The sequence below is a fragment of the Sesamum indicum genome, linkage group LG7, assembly GCF_026168435.1.
Source record: "Sesamum indicum cultivar Baizhima isolate 11 linkage group LG7, ASM2616843v1, whole genome shotgun sequence".
NCBI lineage: Eukaryota > Viridiplantae > Streptophyta > Magnoliopsida > Lamiales > Pedaliaceae > Sesamum > Sesamum indicum.
In genome coordinates, this window is record NC_142663.1 from 5,076,185 (window position 1) to 5,090,508 (window position 14,324).

General features: G+C 37.1%; 4 protein-coding genes across 5 annotated transcripts; all 4 read left to right on the forward strand.

Moving 5' to 3' along the window:
* On the forward strand, positions 1 to 3,310 carry LOC105165977 (uncharacterized). The gene is made up of 9 exons (XM_011085140.2): positions 1 to 161; positions 379 to 504; positions 1,151 to 1,231; positions 1,324 to 1,412; positions 1,536 to 1,610; positions 1,877 to 1,938; positions 2,013 to 2,081; positions 2,216 to 2,395; positions 2,898 to 3,310. Exons 2-9 carry the CDS (start codon positions 382 to 384, stop codon positions 2,972 to 2,974), a joined length of 756 nt encoding a protein of 251 aa, XP_011083442.1. The 5' UTR covers positions 1 to 161; positions 379 to 381; the 3' UTR covers positions 2,975 to 3,310.
* A 2,704-nt stretch (positions 3,311 to 6,014) lies between these two features.
* Positions 6,015 to 7,659, forward strand: LOC105165978 (expansin-A11). Its single transcript, XM_011085141.3, has 3 exons — positions 6,015 to 6,263; positions 6,385 to 6,706; positions 6,979 to 7,659. Exons 1-3 carry the CDS (start codon positions 6,122 to 6,124, stop codon positions 7,283 to 7,285), a joined length of 771 nt encoding a protein of 256 aa, XP_011083443.1. The 5' UTR covers positions 6,015 to 6,121; the 3' UTR covers positions 7,286 to 7,659.
* An 809-nt stretch (positions 7,660 to 8,468) lies between these two features.
* LOC105166002 (peroxidase 64) lies at positions 8,469 to 10,725 on the forward strand. The gene is made up of 4 exons (XM_011085175.3): positions 8,469 to 8,719; positions 8,857 to 9,045; positions 9,161 to 9,323; positions 10,033 to 10,725. The coding sequence occupies exons 1-4, from the start codon at positions 8,513 to 8,515 to the stop codon at positions 10,428 to 10,430; spliced, it is 957 nt and encodes a 318-aa protein (XP_011083477.1). The 5' UTR covers positions 8,469 to 8,512; the 3' UTR covers positions 10,431 to 10,725.
* Positions 10,726 to 11,432: 707 nt separating this feature from the next.
* LOC105165980 (Single hybrid motif superfamily protein) lies at positions 11,433 to 14,126 on the forward strand. Of its 2 annotated transcripts, none has more exons than XM_011085143.3 (6): positions 11,433 to 11,787; positions 11,919 to 11,967; positions 12,058 to 12,184; positions 13,345 to 13,415; positions 13,499 to 13,571; positions 13,821 to 14,126. In XM_011085143.3, exons 1-6 carry the CDS (start codon positions 11,541 to 11,543, stop codon positions 13,845 to 13,847), a joined length of 594 nt encoding a protein of 197 aa, XP_011083445.1. In that variant the 5' UTR covers positions 11,433 to 11,540; the 3' UTR covers positions 13,848 to 14,126. The 2 variants fall into 2 exon arrangements, with proteins under 2 accessions (XP_011083445.1, XP_011083444.1); XM_011085142.3 differs by having other exon boundaries at positions 11,434 to 11,787; positions 13,817 to 14,126.
* The last annotated feature ends 198 nt before the right edge of the window (positions 14,127 to 14,324 follow it).

Consider the following 14,324-nt stretch of genomic DNA (forward strand, 5'->3'; position numbering starts at 1 on the left):
TGGACCGGTGGATAGTAACTAGGGCACACACCCTGGACCGGCACAATAAATAGCTGAGGAGCACGCAGCAAAGCGGTCAGGGCTCTAACGAACAAACGAAGCCGGAGAAGAGGGCTGGAGCGTACTATCCTATCCTTTCTTACCACACACACAGCACCAAGGTTTAGTGAATTTTTTTATTTAATTAAGCTAATTTCTTTGGAACAATTCATTATTTGTAGATCTATGCCGTTCTTACCATCAGTAAAACCCTAGATTTTTTTTTTTTTATTTTAAATTTTTGTGGTATCTTTGTATTTATGTGTTAGATGTTTATCTTGTTGTTTTTAGGTTCCTTGTTGGATGATTTTCTTTTGTTTTGTTTTTGGGGTTTTGTAGAGCATGGATCGGTACCAGAAGGTGGAGAAGCCAAAGGTGGAAACACCGATAGATGAGAACGAGATCCGGATTACAAGCCAAGGCAGGATGCGGAGTTATATAACTTACGCCATGAGTCTGCTTCAGGTATATTTACACATTTGCTGATTTTGTATCTGTGTGCATGTGTTTGCAAATATAGTTTGTGCGGAGCTGAATTTGTCAGTTTGATGTGTTGTGCGTATTTTTAATTTGGTCAGTGCTTGTATGACAACTGCGGAGCGGTGGCTCTAAGACCTTGCTATTGTTCATATTTAGATGTTGAAATATGAGATGTTTGCTCGGGTTCTTGTGGCTGCTTCAATGAGCTTTATAGACATATCCTTGAAATAAGGTTTGTGTAATTAGACATAATTTCAAGGTTTCCCTAGTTTCAGTAGATTATAGAGTCAGCTTTGCCATTCTATGGCTCGGCAAGTTCTTGTTGTGATGTCTTTGAAATTTTGAATTTTTGATACTTTCTACATTTCTAGTGTTTATCTCATGGTTATGGCATGGATGATGTAGCAGACACTTATGTGATGCTTTGTGTAGTTTTAAGAAATCATTATTGGAGTCTGTACTTGGTGAGTCACGTGAGTGAATTCATTTACCAGAGCTGCAATACTTGTTTTCAATCTGTGGAGATTGTGCAAGTCCTACCTAATGTTTTTCAAGTTTTATCTATGCTTGATTATTCAAGTGCTTGGTCAGAGCATTTGACTTCAACAATTTTCCATGCAACTTGTTGTAGGAAAAGGGATCCGATGATATAGTATTTAAGGCAATGGGCAGAGCCATCAACAAGACTGTAACAATCGTGGAGTTAATCAAGGTTTTTTATTTTGATCTGGAGTCTGTTTTTTTCTTTTCGATTAATTGTTGATTTCAGGAGATCTCAAGACATCATGCTTTTCTGTAATTCAGAGGAGGATTGTTGGACTTCACCAAATTACTGCAATTCAATCCACCGACATAACGGACACATGGGAACCCCTGGAGGAAGGACTTCAAACGTAAGGACAAACGTATTAGGGAAAAGAAACAGTTTAAACTTCTGAGTTAAACAAGTTTTGGCTGCAGCAGGATCAAGTGATATGACTGCCTTTTGTGACATCTTTCTTCGTTTGTTTTCACAGTCTGGAAACCACAAGGAAAGTTTCAATGGTCACGATTACTCTCTCAAAAAAGGAGTTAGATAAGACAAATGTTGGGTAAGTTATTTTAGGTTTCTTCTGTTTGCTAAGCTTTCATGTTCGGATCTATTTGCAGTGTAGTGTAGATCAGGTGAAAGTTACAAATCTTCAAGCAATAATATAAATTCTGGCATGACTTTTCATGGTGTTTGTTGTAAAGGAAAAAGACCTTTTCCCTCTTCTTATCATGAACCACATTTGAAAACTGTTCGTAAACTGTAAATAATTCTTTTCTACTCCTAATGATTTATTTTAATGTGGGGTTATTGACATATGTGCTGTAGGTACCAACCTCCCATACCAGCTGACCAGGTCAAGGTGCCCACAGACCTTGACTTTGAGGGAGGTAGTGTCGTGTTTTCTGATTCCAGTACCTTTTTGTGATTCTGCAAGTCATATTTTGACATGTTTATTTTGTAGAGGGATCACCTCCTGCCCGAGGAAGAGGTCGATTTGGTAGAGGAAGGGGGAGGCCTAGAGCTCCATCTGGTATGAATTTGATTCATCATTTCATTAGATACAGGCTATCTTAACTCCCGCCTTTTGGAATTTCATTTCTCTTCAATTATTTGTCTCGCAGTACTTAGTGTATTCACGGAGTTTGAACTATTGTCTTTCGGTAGGGAATGGTTTTGCATCTTCAGAGTTTGAGGATGGAGGCTATGATAGGAATCGTGGGTATGCCAGAGGTAGGGCACGAGGTAGAGGTCGCAGTTTCCGTGGCCGTGGGAGGGGAGGGTACAATGGTCCTCAGGTGGATGCTCAGTATGATGCTGGAGGCTATAATCAAGAAGCACCACGAGGTACTGTTTCCCTTATTGTGGTGATTGTTTCCTTAGATAGTGTGAAATTTGCAGCTTGTTGTAAGGATTGCGCAGTACTTGTTTGCTTTGTGAGCTTAAAGTCAGAAAATACAACTCAGATATAGTTCTGTCATGCCTGACCTTATCATATCATGTATTTTGTTTGGGTATAGTAATTAGCATGTAGGCATTGATTGGCAACTCTCTTAAATACAATAAACAAGGTATCTGATGCTATTAATGTTCAAGAGTTAGAAGGCCTGCCCCCTGTGTGCATCTCTGTACTTGATAATCAAAGATCTGTACTTGATAATCCTTTGATTTCAGATGGGTTCCAACAAGGTGTTGGAGACATTAATTTATTTATATTCATTATCTTGCAAAGATCATCAGTCCTTTATACACTTGTTGCATTTTGCTGCTATATATCCATATGAACGTCGCTACTCTGTTGATATAGGTATGCTTAATTTATCTAACGTGGTGGATTCTTCAATTGCAGGTCGTGGCCGTGGGAGGGGGATTCGTGGGAGGGGTCGTGGATTCAGATCTAATGGGCTGATCCAAGCTGCTGCTTGAGTTGCTTAGGTGTTCAAACGTTGGGGGTTATTTTATGAGGACAGTATGTTGTCCTATGAGGTTGATGGATATCTTCCCAATTTCTATGTTTTTTTTCTGCAGCTGTTGCTAGTATTAACTTTAGGACGTCATCTGTAATCATTGTAGACTAACATGGGCCGCGCATGCGTGGTGAGCCTTTTTGTTTTCTTTGTCACCTTTAGCGTTTCGGCTTCCATAGTTGTTTAGTTGCTTTAATCAAGTGTAATCTGATTGTTGAGCAGCACATTCTTTTATTTGTATGTCTGGATAAGCTCTGTTGGTTGATATTTGATACTCTGCAGATGACTTCCTTTACACCCTTCCCATCCTTCAATGATTTCATCTGATTTCTAGTTTCATTTTGCAAAAGTTAACCTATCCTATCTTAGTATCGGCAAAGATATTTATAATTTGAGACTAAATGACACTATTCTGATTTTGATACGATTAGACGCAATACTGAGGTATTGGTTGAATCGTTGAACCATCTTAGTCTGGATATTTTGAGGGGAAAAGTGTTGTTACTCTTATCACTTGGAAGATGTCTGCCTTATGCTAGCTCTGGCTTTGTTATCGACTACAACTCTATGCCTTGTTTTGTTTTATTTTTCTTTATAACTGAAGCTATGTGAAGCTTTATTTAGTTAAAAGTTTCATTGATCGTCGGTCGGGTTAGATTTTCTTGTTTCGGCAGGCGAAATAGATACTTCCACTTATGTAAAGAATAAATATGGTTTGAGGGATACGAAAAGGGGAAAATTTCAAGTATCATTTGATCGTGTAAAACTCGAGAACAGAGACAACTGAGGAAGCAGGAGCGCAAGGTTAATCTTAATCGCCTCCTCTCTTTATCTATGATTCATATCCAATAAAACAAATAATCTCAACGTGTGTTGGATGCCGGCATGGTGTGACATAGGTTCGACACGGCCCTCCCCGTGCCCCCCCCCCCCCCCCCAATTGGGCCAGAGATTAATTAACACTTGTAGTTCGTGACTGTGCTGGCCATGTTGCACACAATAAGATTTGAATTCAAAATTTTATGCTAAATAGATCTACTTCACATACGTGTGTTTACGTTTTTTGACTCTTTTCCGCTAATTTACTTGAGCTCGATCATTCCAACTCCCGGGTAATCACGTTTTAAGTGTCAACCATACGGTTAGATGTCAAAAACTCTCTACGATTATTCTTTGAACAGCAACTATTGTACGATTTATCACTGTAGAATTTTCACAAAATAGGTCTGCGAAGCTACGATCAGCTACAATTCCCTTTTATAAGCTGATGATCTTTTCACTTAACTGAATCTTGATGATATTCCAATCATTGGTGTTATTACTCTGACAGATCAGGTGATGGTCGCTACCTTATCATGATTGACTTATAGCCCACTTGTTCTTAGTTTTCCCCAGTGAAGAATTCTTGATTACATGTGATAATAATGATGAAGACTTAGCTCATGGCCTTCGCTTGATTTCTGGCATCATCACATGGCTAAGATCATCAAACTGGGAGTACATGCACCGTACGCGTCGGTTGGTCCTATTTCCTCTTTGTCTACACGCCTCAAGAACTGATTGTCAACTTGGAAATCAATAAGAAATTCTCGGTTCAAATTTACCCTTAAAGTTGGTCAATCAAGCAATCGTATGTGTACGTAAGTGTACCTATATGTATCCGGTCGAGGTCAAAGGGTCGCTCTCGTTTCTCATTAATCCTCAAATTGGGAAGCAGGGTTGATTCGAAACTAGAACACACATTAGGAGCAGCTAACGGTCATAAAATCAATAAAGCGATCTTGATGTCGGATATAAAATATGAGTGATTATTGATCGATCTTAAAATAATATATGCCAGATACTAGGTAGAAGTTTGGATCAATGGTAAAACCTACATGGAGCTTGTCTAAATTATGGCATGTGTCCTGCTTTCAAGGGCCATGTTTCGGGTTGTTGGGGCTGGATGGTTGGATTGACTCGAACGGCATAAAAATATACTGAATCCTGTAAAGGTATTTCTCAATTTTGGAGGGGTGTCTCAAAAAATACTCCTAGAATTATGATCCATGTGGATTCTCTATAAAATTAAACTTACGTTAAAGACAAGGCCGCCTTCCGTGAGTGTTGATTGATGTCTTTCAATCAATTTGATACTAAAATAACAACAATAAAATGATTTCTAAAAATAAAACTTATATGAAGAGCGTGTTGGGGGTTGATCTATAGAACAACATATATCGCATTTATTGCAACTAGAAGGGGTTGTTACTTGTTAGGCAAAGAAAAGAACAGCAGCTCATGAATGAATGTCAAAGGCATGTGCATCACACATGAGAAATAATGGTGCCGTACCACTTATGGTCAAACCCAGCCACATGCATCCACACCTCTCAATCCCATATCCAAAACTCTTTTCATGTCTTTCTTCACATACATGTAAACATTTAAAAATGTGACCAATTGTCATTGCATGATTTCTTAGCCATTTACTTTGGCGTACGAGAGGATAACTCGTTATTAAATTTGTGAAAAATGGTCTTTTTCCTCCCTTATTTGATTGCTCTTTTTACTCCAAACATCTTATATTTAGGATTTTATAAGCTCTATTAGAAAAATAATTTATTAAGTAATTTATTATATTTTGAAAAGCTTATAAGCTCAACCAAAATGAGCTAATGGAGTTGTAACGATCAAGTCGGGTAATACCCTGATATATTTTGCAAAAGAAAATATGCTATTAATTTTAGATAATTGTAATGAAAATTTAATCTATCTAACTCTTTTATCATTTGAAAAAAAAAAATAGAGAGAGAGAGAGAAAGAAAGAATGTGAGAAATGAAAAATTTTGGTGTGCTAATTTGATTGATCCATTCACGCCTGGTCTATTGGGAGATCCATGTGGGGGTAGTGAGAGAACGTGGGAATAATTCTGCATTCTTCATACCCCAAAATATTATAATTGTTCAGATTTTCAGCTTCTTGCTGCTCTCTCACATCTCACCACTCTCCACCTGCTTCTTTACCTTAAATTCTCCCACCTATATAAACTCCTCCCACATCTTCTTTTAGTTCATCCACACTCATCTCTTCCCGCAATTTTCTCCTTTATCAAACATCTCAAATATGGCGATAAACGGCTTTTCCTTATTGGCACTTATGGTCGGAATCTACTACTTCGTCACCAATACCGATGCCTTCACAGCTTCCGGCTGGAGTCGGGCGTTCGCCACCTTCTATGGAGGCAGCGATGCTTCCGGAACCATGGGTACGTAATTTTTATTCGCAAAAAGGATAATTTACTCATTTATAATATTATAAGGGGAAAGTGTATTAAACCCCAATTAAAAACGATCAAGAGTTGAAGTTTAAATTATTGTGACATGCAGGGGGTGCTTGTGGGTACGGCAACTTGTATTCATCTGGCTACGGGACTAGAACTGCAGCATTGAGCACGGCACTGTTCAATAACGGGGCGTCGTGCGGGCAATGCTACAAGATCATATGCGACTTCAAAGCTAATCCGCAGTGGTGCAAGAGAGGCGTGTCAGTGACCGTCACTGCCACAAACTTCTGCCCACCAAATTATGATCTTCCTAGCAACAATGGTGGGTGGTGCAACCCTCCCCGCCAGCACTTCGACATGGCTCAGCCCGCTTGGGAAAAGATTGGCATCTATAGAGGCGGCATAGTGCCCGTTCTCTACCAAAGGTCCTTTCCCTTTTTACTCCCTTCTGTACTCTTTACTATCGTGTTACCTAATCAGTACCGAAAAGGATTATTTGTCCATTTAAATCATCCGGGCATTACGGGTTCATACTGGAATCAGTCGTCTACGATGAACTCAAACTGATCAAACCTAAGTTAATCTACTTGCGATATGATCGATTCAATCCAGATACACTATGTGAACACATACGCATTTAGCGAAAATAAAAAAAAAAAATCAAAATGTGGATGATCAATCTAAATTTGTAATGCAGGGTACCTTGCAAGAAGCATGGTGGAGTGAGATTCACCATGAACGGTAGAGACTACTTCGAGCTGGTGTTGATCAGCAACGTGGGCAACGCTGGATCCATTCGATCAGTCAGAATCAAGGGCTCAAAAACAGGGTGGATGAGCATGTCTAGGAACTGGGGTGCTAACTGGCAATCCTACTCTTACCTCAACGGCCAATCCTTGTCGTTCATGGTCACCACCACCGACGGCATTACCAAAACTTTCTCAAACGTTGTCCCCTCCAACTGGGCTTTCGGACAGACGTACTCTAGCCCAATCCAATTCTGAGCTCTAAATGGGCTGGCATCCCAGTTCTGGGCCGCGGCATGCTTTTTTATTTTTCTGAAAGCAGCCCGCCAAAAAGAAAAATTATAATTGTGAAATGTGTCGGGAGTGAGTCCATGGACTCGGGGGCTGTAAGAATTGGTTCAGACTGTATTTAGCGATTAGTTTCTTTGGTTTCAAATGTACACATCCATGGAAAGATACAAAAAGCATAATAAGAAGCGGGATGTAATGTCGCTTCACAATTTCTATTTTTCAGTTGTAATTGCAAACTTTTGTAATTATTATTACGAGAGAGAGAGAGAGAGAGAGGATGGTGTGTGATTGTTTAAGATTTTTGCATTTGGATTTCTAATTACAAATTGTTTTTGATCTTGTGTCTGGTGTTTCTGATTTTGTCAAAAGTAAGTTTCCAATATAATTTATGAGAGAAAAATAAAAAAAAAATTATGATGTCGTTTGATTTTTTTTACTTAATTAAAATATATTTATTTTTGTTTTTTAATTTAAATACAAAAAATACTTGATACTATTCGATATCAATAGGTTTGAATGATGGTGTGGGTATCCAAAAAAACAGTAAATTGCAAAAGAAAAAACGATTTATTTTGTAATGTTACCATCTAACTTTCTCATCATGTCATATTAAAAAAAATAAAAATTAAACTTGAAAACCTAATAACAAAAATATCATCCATATAGTAAGTAAAATAAAATTTCTACATTCTGAATGAACACAAAATTGAATTTCAATAAAATTTTATATATATCCAATTATACTTTCTTTCTATTTTATTCAAATATAAAACCTTTTTATACATTTTTTTTCACCCAACCAAACAAGATCTTAAAACTTGAGTGAACTGAAACACTAGGATAATAATATAGAGGCACTTGACTTTATTAGTTCAACCCAATCCACCAACTACATACTTTTCCTTTTTCTCTCAGAATAGGGTCCCTTGACTTCTCATAATTATCTTTTTAGTCCCCTTTCTTCCCCCCTCAGCTTCTTATGCTATACATTTGCTACCTAATCCACATATTCCACACTATCCATTCCCAAACAACTCTTAACGAACTCAAAGTGGTTCTAGCTCAACAAACTTACCAAAAATGTCCTCTCCACCCCCACCCCCACCCCCCTACAAATACCATATACAATACACCTCATGACTCAACAAGTCAAGCCACAGAAAATTTACAAGGTGTTGAACACATAATATTACTATGGCAGCAACACTACTTTCTCTACTTACTCTTACTATCTTTTCTTCTATTTTGCATTCTTCAAAAGCACTAAGTGTAAACTACTATCAACAAACATGCCCCAAGGCCGAATCGACCATCACGAACGTCGTTAAGAAGGGCATGATGAACGACAGAACTGTGCCAGCAGCTCTACTTAGGATGCACTTCCATGACTGCTTCATCAGAGTAATGATCAACCAACAATGCATGCACATTCTTTAATTTCAATATTACAACAGTTTCGGACTTTGATTCATCGATTGGTTTTATGGTTTCGTTATGTCTTGTAATGTATGGATGTTATTATTTTGGTTTTCTTCAAGGGCTGTGATGCTTCTGTGCTGCTGAATTCCAAGGGCAGCAACAAAGCAGAAAAAGACGGGCCTCCCAATATTTCACTGCACGCGTTTTACGTTATCGACAATGCTAAGAAGGAAGTGGAGAAAATGTGCCCTGGTGTAGTCTCTTGTGCTGACATTCTGGCTCTTGCTGCTAGGGATGCAGTTGTGCTTGTAAGTAGAGTCATTAACATTGGAGAGTTTGATTTCTTTTATGTTGTAATAAGTGGACATGCATGTATGTAATTTTATTATGAGTAATTGGGGTAAGACTTGATGCATATGTTAGTCTGGAGGTCCGAGGTGGGATGTGCCTAAAGGGAGGAAAGATGGAAGAATTTCAAGGGCTAATGATACGTTGCAATTGCCATTTCCTACCTTCAACATATCTCAATTGCAGCAAAGCTTCTCCCAAAGAGGCCTTTCTATAGAGGATTTAGTGGCACTCTCAGGTAACTAATTATAAGCCAATCTTGATTCAACACAAGCTATTTTGGATAATTACACTCACATTCTTGATATTTAAGTATAATTTTTTGAAATTTGAGAGAATTTTACAGAGTTAATTAAACTTAAATTCCATCTGTAAATACAAAATTACACTTTTCTCTCAAAAAAATTTAAAATTACACTTACACCCCTTCCAAAAATTCACTATTTATTTCTGACCTCTTTTTCTTATGGTTTGGATGCAAAAAAATGCCGATGTTTTACCCCTTTAATATTTCTATGCAATAATTTTGTACTTATAAAGTAAAAAAAATGTAATAACATTAATCTCTTTTCATATACATATTATATTTATCCTCTTATAAGTACAAAAATATATATATGAATGTCAAATAAGGGGCAAAATTAAAATTTTATGCATTTTTTTTATTGACGTCAACATACAAAGAATTTTTGAAGAGGTTGCAAGTGTATTTTGAAACTTTTTTAAATGAAGTATAATTTTGCACTTCTATAAGGAATCCAAGTGCAATTAATCCTTTTTCATAATATATTTTGAGTCAGGTGGTGTCGATGCAATTTTCCTAAAGGATTTATCAAGCATATATATCAATCTCGCACACAAAAACACTTGAAGAAAACACACAAACACCTTATAATTAGGCAAAAACTGCCCATCTAAACATCCGAAACACACACATACGAATGCAGGAGGACACACACTAGGCTTCTCCCATTGCTCATCCTTCCAGAACAGAATCCACAACTTCAACAACGCAACCGATGTCGACCCGTCGATGAACCCATCCTTGGCAGCCAGGCTGAGGCAGCTCTGCCCCATGCACAACAAGGTCAAAAACGCGGGAGCCAACTTAGACTCTTCCCCAACTGTCTTCGACAATGCATACTACAAGGCACTTCTTCAGGGGAAGAGCATTTTCTCCTCCGACCAGGCTTTGCTCACCACTTCCAGAACTAAGGCATTGGTGTCCAAATTTGCAGCCTCGCAGGAGGAGTTCTATGAGGCGTTTGTAAAGTCTATGATCAAAATGAGCAGTATTAGTGGGGGTGGAACTGAGATTAGGCGAAATTGTGGGGCTGTTAATTAATTTTTTTCTTAGTTGATGTTTGTGTATGCATATGCATATGCATGGCCAACCCAATCGGTTGCTTTATTCTGTGTTTTTCTTCTCTTCCTATGGGATTTGAGGAACAAAAGAGTGGAAAGAGGTTTGTCTAGGAATTAAAAGAGGTATTAAAGCTTACATATTATGTAGTGCAAATAATATTGTATTTGTAATTTTAATTTTAATTGTGATTATTGTTCTTGAAAACATGCTGCCCATTGTAATTAATGCAAGTTTGTGGTTTCATATTATAATATATGATTATCAATACCCCAAATGGAAACCCTCATGCATTCTCAGGGCAAATTGCACTTTTAGTCCTCCCACTACCTTTAATTTGGAAATTAACAAAAAAAAAATTACATACAAGTTATGTGATTGTTATCTTTTTATAATAAAGGTAATGGTCACGTGATTTGCACATAATTTTTTTCCCCTCAATTTTGTAATGAAAATATGGTAGGAGGACTAAGTGAGAATTTTTTAAAATTATAGGACTATTTTCAGAAATTTCATTGATAGTGGTACTAAAAATATATAGAACCTTATTAGTTATGAGACAAAAAAAATAATTTTTCTATTCTTCGATGACTTTCCAAAGTCAAATTTTTATCTTTAAAATAAATTTATTTTAAAATTATAATCTCAATTAAAATAATAGTTTTCGACTACTATTTTTAGGAAAGTGATATAAAGTACACAATACTTTTAACTTTTAATTCTCGTCTAAAACTCCAATTTGGACCAAATAATATTCTTGATATGGGATAATTTGATAAATTTATTTTTAAAATAAGAGCTAAAATTTTATATATAATTTTTTTTAAATAAAATTAACGAAGTACCGTCTTAAATCACCAATGGGCCATTAGACCTATTCTATATTTTGTCAAAAATGGGCCATATGGACCTGAATTCATTAATTTGCAACAAAAACATGAGTCCAATCCAATGCCCTTATGTGCACTGTTCTTATGTAAGGGAAATCTCAAACCTACGGTACGATTTTGGTACAAACCGAAGAAAAATTCCGCAGGAGAACTGCAAAGTGCAAACTACAAAGCCTGAGAGAGAAGAGCGATTGAACAACCAATGAAAGAGCTAAACCCCAACATCAACACCCAACAAAACCCTGAAATCCTGCATGAAAACTGCGACCCACTTCGTCAATCTTGTGCTTCAGCCCAAGATTTCAAGATTGAACATAAACAGCTGAAAGATGAAGAACCAGAACACGAGGAAGAAGAATTGAGAAGGCTTTTGTTGCCAAATGTGGAGGAATTGCCCGACATTCCTCCCTCTGCTGTGGAAGCCAATTTTTCAACTTCTTTTGCTCTTGGTAAAGTTTAAAAGTTTCTCATATATGGTTCTTCTTGCCGCAATACATGGAAAACTTGTTTCTTGATGATATCAAGAGTTCAAATGTATTTGTGGGGTTTATATGATTTTTGGATTTTGTTTTATTTTCAGATTTTATGAAGCCTGGTCATGATCAGTATGTTCATCGCCATGCCAATGGGTGTGTTAAGAACTCTGTTTAAACAAGGGTAGTTTGGATTATGAATGTTCTTTTCTTTTGTAGTATGTTTTGTGATTTTGTGATTGGTAGGTTGTGTGTGATTGGGTTGGCTCCGACTCATGTGGCATTTAAGGACAAAGGGGGAATAACTGCAGTTGATTTCAATGTTGGCAAGTCTGATCGCAGCGGAATTAAAGTGACTGGAAAGCGAAAAAAGGTCAATTTTTCTTTCTTTCTTTTTTTTTTTTTAAATTTTTGGTGATTTACTTTTGCAAATATTTTATGTACAGTAGAATAATTTGGAGTACTGCTTAAGTCCTTGCTCTGGTCTTAGGTTGTAAACAACACTAGGTAGACCTTTGTTATAGCCTTCCGATACTTAAGTTAACGCGGTGGGAGAATATATACATCTGGGGGGCTTTGTATTTGTAGAAATGACAAGTTGTGTAATTCTTCATGGATTGTTGATCAAGGCCTAATGGAACGGTCATGAAGATCGAGTGCAGTATTGTGTTTGGTCGCATTGGGGTCAGGTATGGTGGGACAGATCAACCCAGGGAAAACATGTGTGGATCCTGAGGTATTTGGTCATTCTGATGATGCCAGGGTAGTTTTATCATTTTGGGCAGCCTAAGCGTGGTCTCCATACAACATCTTTCAGTGATTATCATTTGTGTTATTAGAATTGATGATATTGCAAGATTTTGAAATGTGAATAGTTATTGGTAAAGGAGTTCATCTCAAATGTATAAGTTGAAGAGTTTGAGAATTGGTTGAATGGAAGTTCCAGTTTGAGCTCTTGTGACCTTTTTATGTTTTTAGTCGAATTTAGGACTATGTTAACAGTTTTTTTTTATTGTTCTTATGCATTTAACCCACCGTATAAGATACTGGAACTCTTTCCTGTTGCTGTCAAGTTCAATGCAATGGCTTAGTTCATCTGATTATACTGATGTTCTTATTAGCTTTATTTGGAAATTCTACATTCTCTAATTACAATGGACGCTAAAAAGTCAAAAGCAAATATGCTGTACTTGTTTCAGCGCTCTTCTATTATATTGTACCCGTACTAGTAAACATGCTGAAGTAACGAGAGAGGAACAAAGACTGTACATTGGTTTGAGAGTCCTGATGTACATCTTTTTACAAATTTTGGTATCTGCCTTCATCATTTGTTATTAGTTTCTTGATTCATGCTCTGAAGCTAGTTCCAGAGGGTACGGATCATACCTTTTTACCATTTCAAAATTGTTAGTTTGCAGTATTTGACGAGTTACAGAAAGTATTTTGCTATACTGTTAGTAAAAATGTGAAAGCTTACAATTGGAGTTGGTAATTCAGCTAAACGAGTCTGTCTCCTAATATTTTCTTATGCAGAATGCGCAACTTTTTGAGTCCAACACAGCATTGTGTAAAGTGTGCACCAGTGATTCTTCCTACATAGTGAGGTCAAGAACTTCTTGTTTTCCGTCTTTTCATACATGTGTCATTATTTCTTCAAAACTTATGAGGTGTTAATCGGCTCTTTCAGGTGCTGTGTGAAGGGCTCTCTATTGGAAGTCAATGATAGGCTAATAAAGCAGCCAGAATTGCTTAACACTATGGTAAGCGAATGACTTCATCTTCAATGTTCTTTAGCAGATTTCAGACCGTTGCTTAGTGGTTCCATGTTTGTCCTATTATTGAAGTTTGATGGTGGGATTCATTTGATCTAGGCCATAAGTCCGACACAAGTTCAAAGAGAATTTTGTACTCCTACTGTCTGAAATTTAGTTATATTGACCACCTTATGCAAATTCGACCTATTCTTTCAAAATCTTGACTGAACTTGTATCATCTATCGTTGTAGCCAGAGCGGGAGGGATACATTGCGATTATGATGCCAAAACCCGCGGACTGGCTAAAGGCAAAGGCTTCGTTGCTGAGCTTAGAAGAGTATAAAAAGTTGAGAGCGGAGCTCTGACTCGTTTCAGCTGGTGCCCGACGGATGCTTGCTGCTCTTCACAAGAACACATACATTATCCGATTAGCAGTAAGTCTTGAGCCTTGAGGGCTCTGTTGCCATAGTTTTGCATTTTAGTAGAATTTTTGAAAATCATGTGATGATTTTTACTTTGTCTGATGATTTAATAAAAGAGAAATAGATCAGTTTGGAGAAATTTCCTGTCATATATATACGTGTATATGCACCATGCAATATTTCGTTTTCCTTAATCATAAAAAGATCATTTTATATTTCCACTCTACCCAAAGTTGTTCACCAGTCAATTGTTATTCCTTTAATCATTATTATTATAAATAAGGATAAATTACAAAGGGCACCTTTAAAGTTTAACATTATTACAAATATTTCCTCA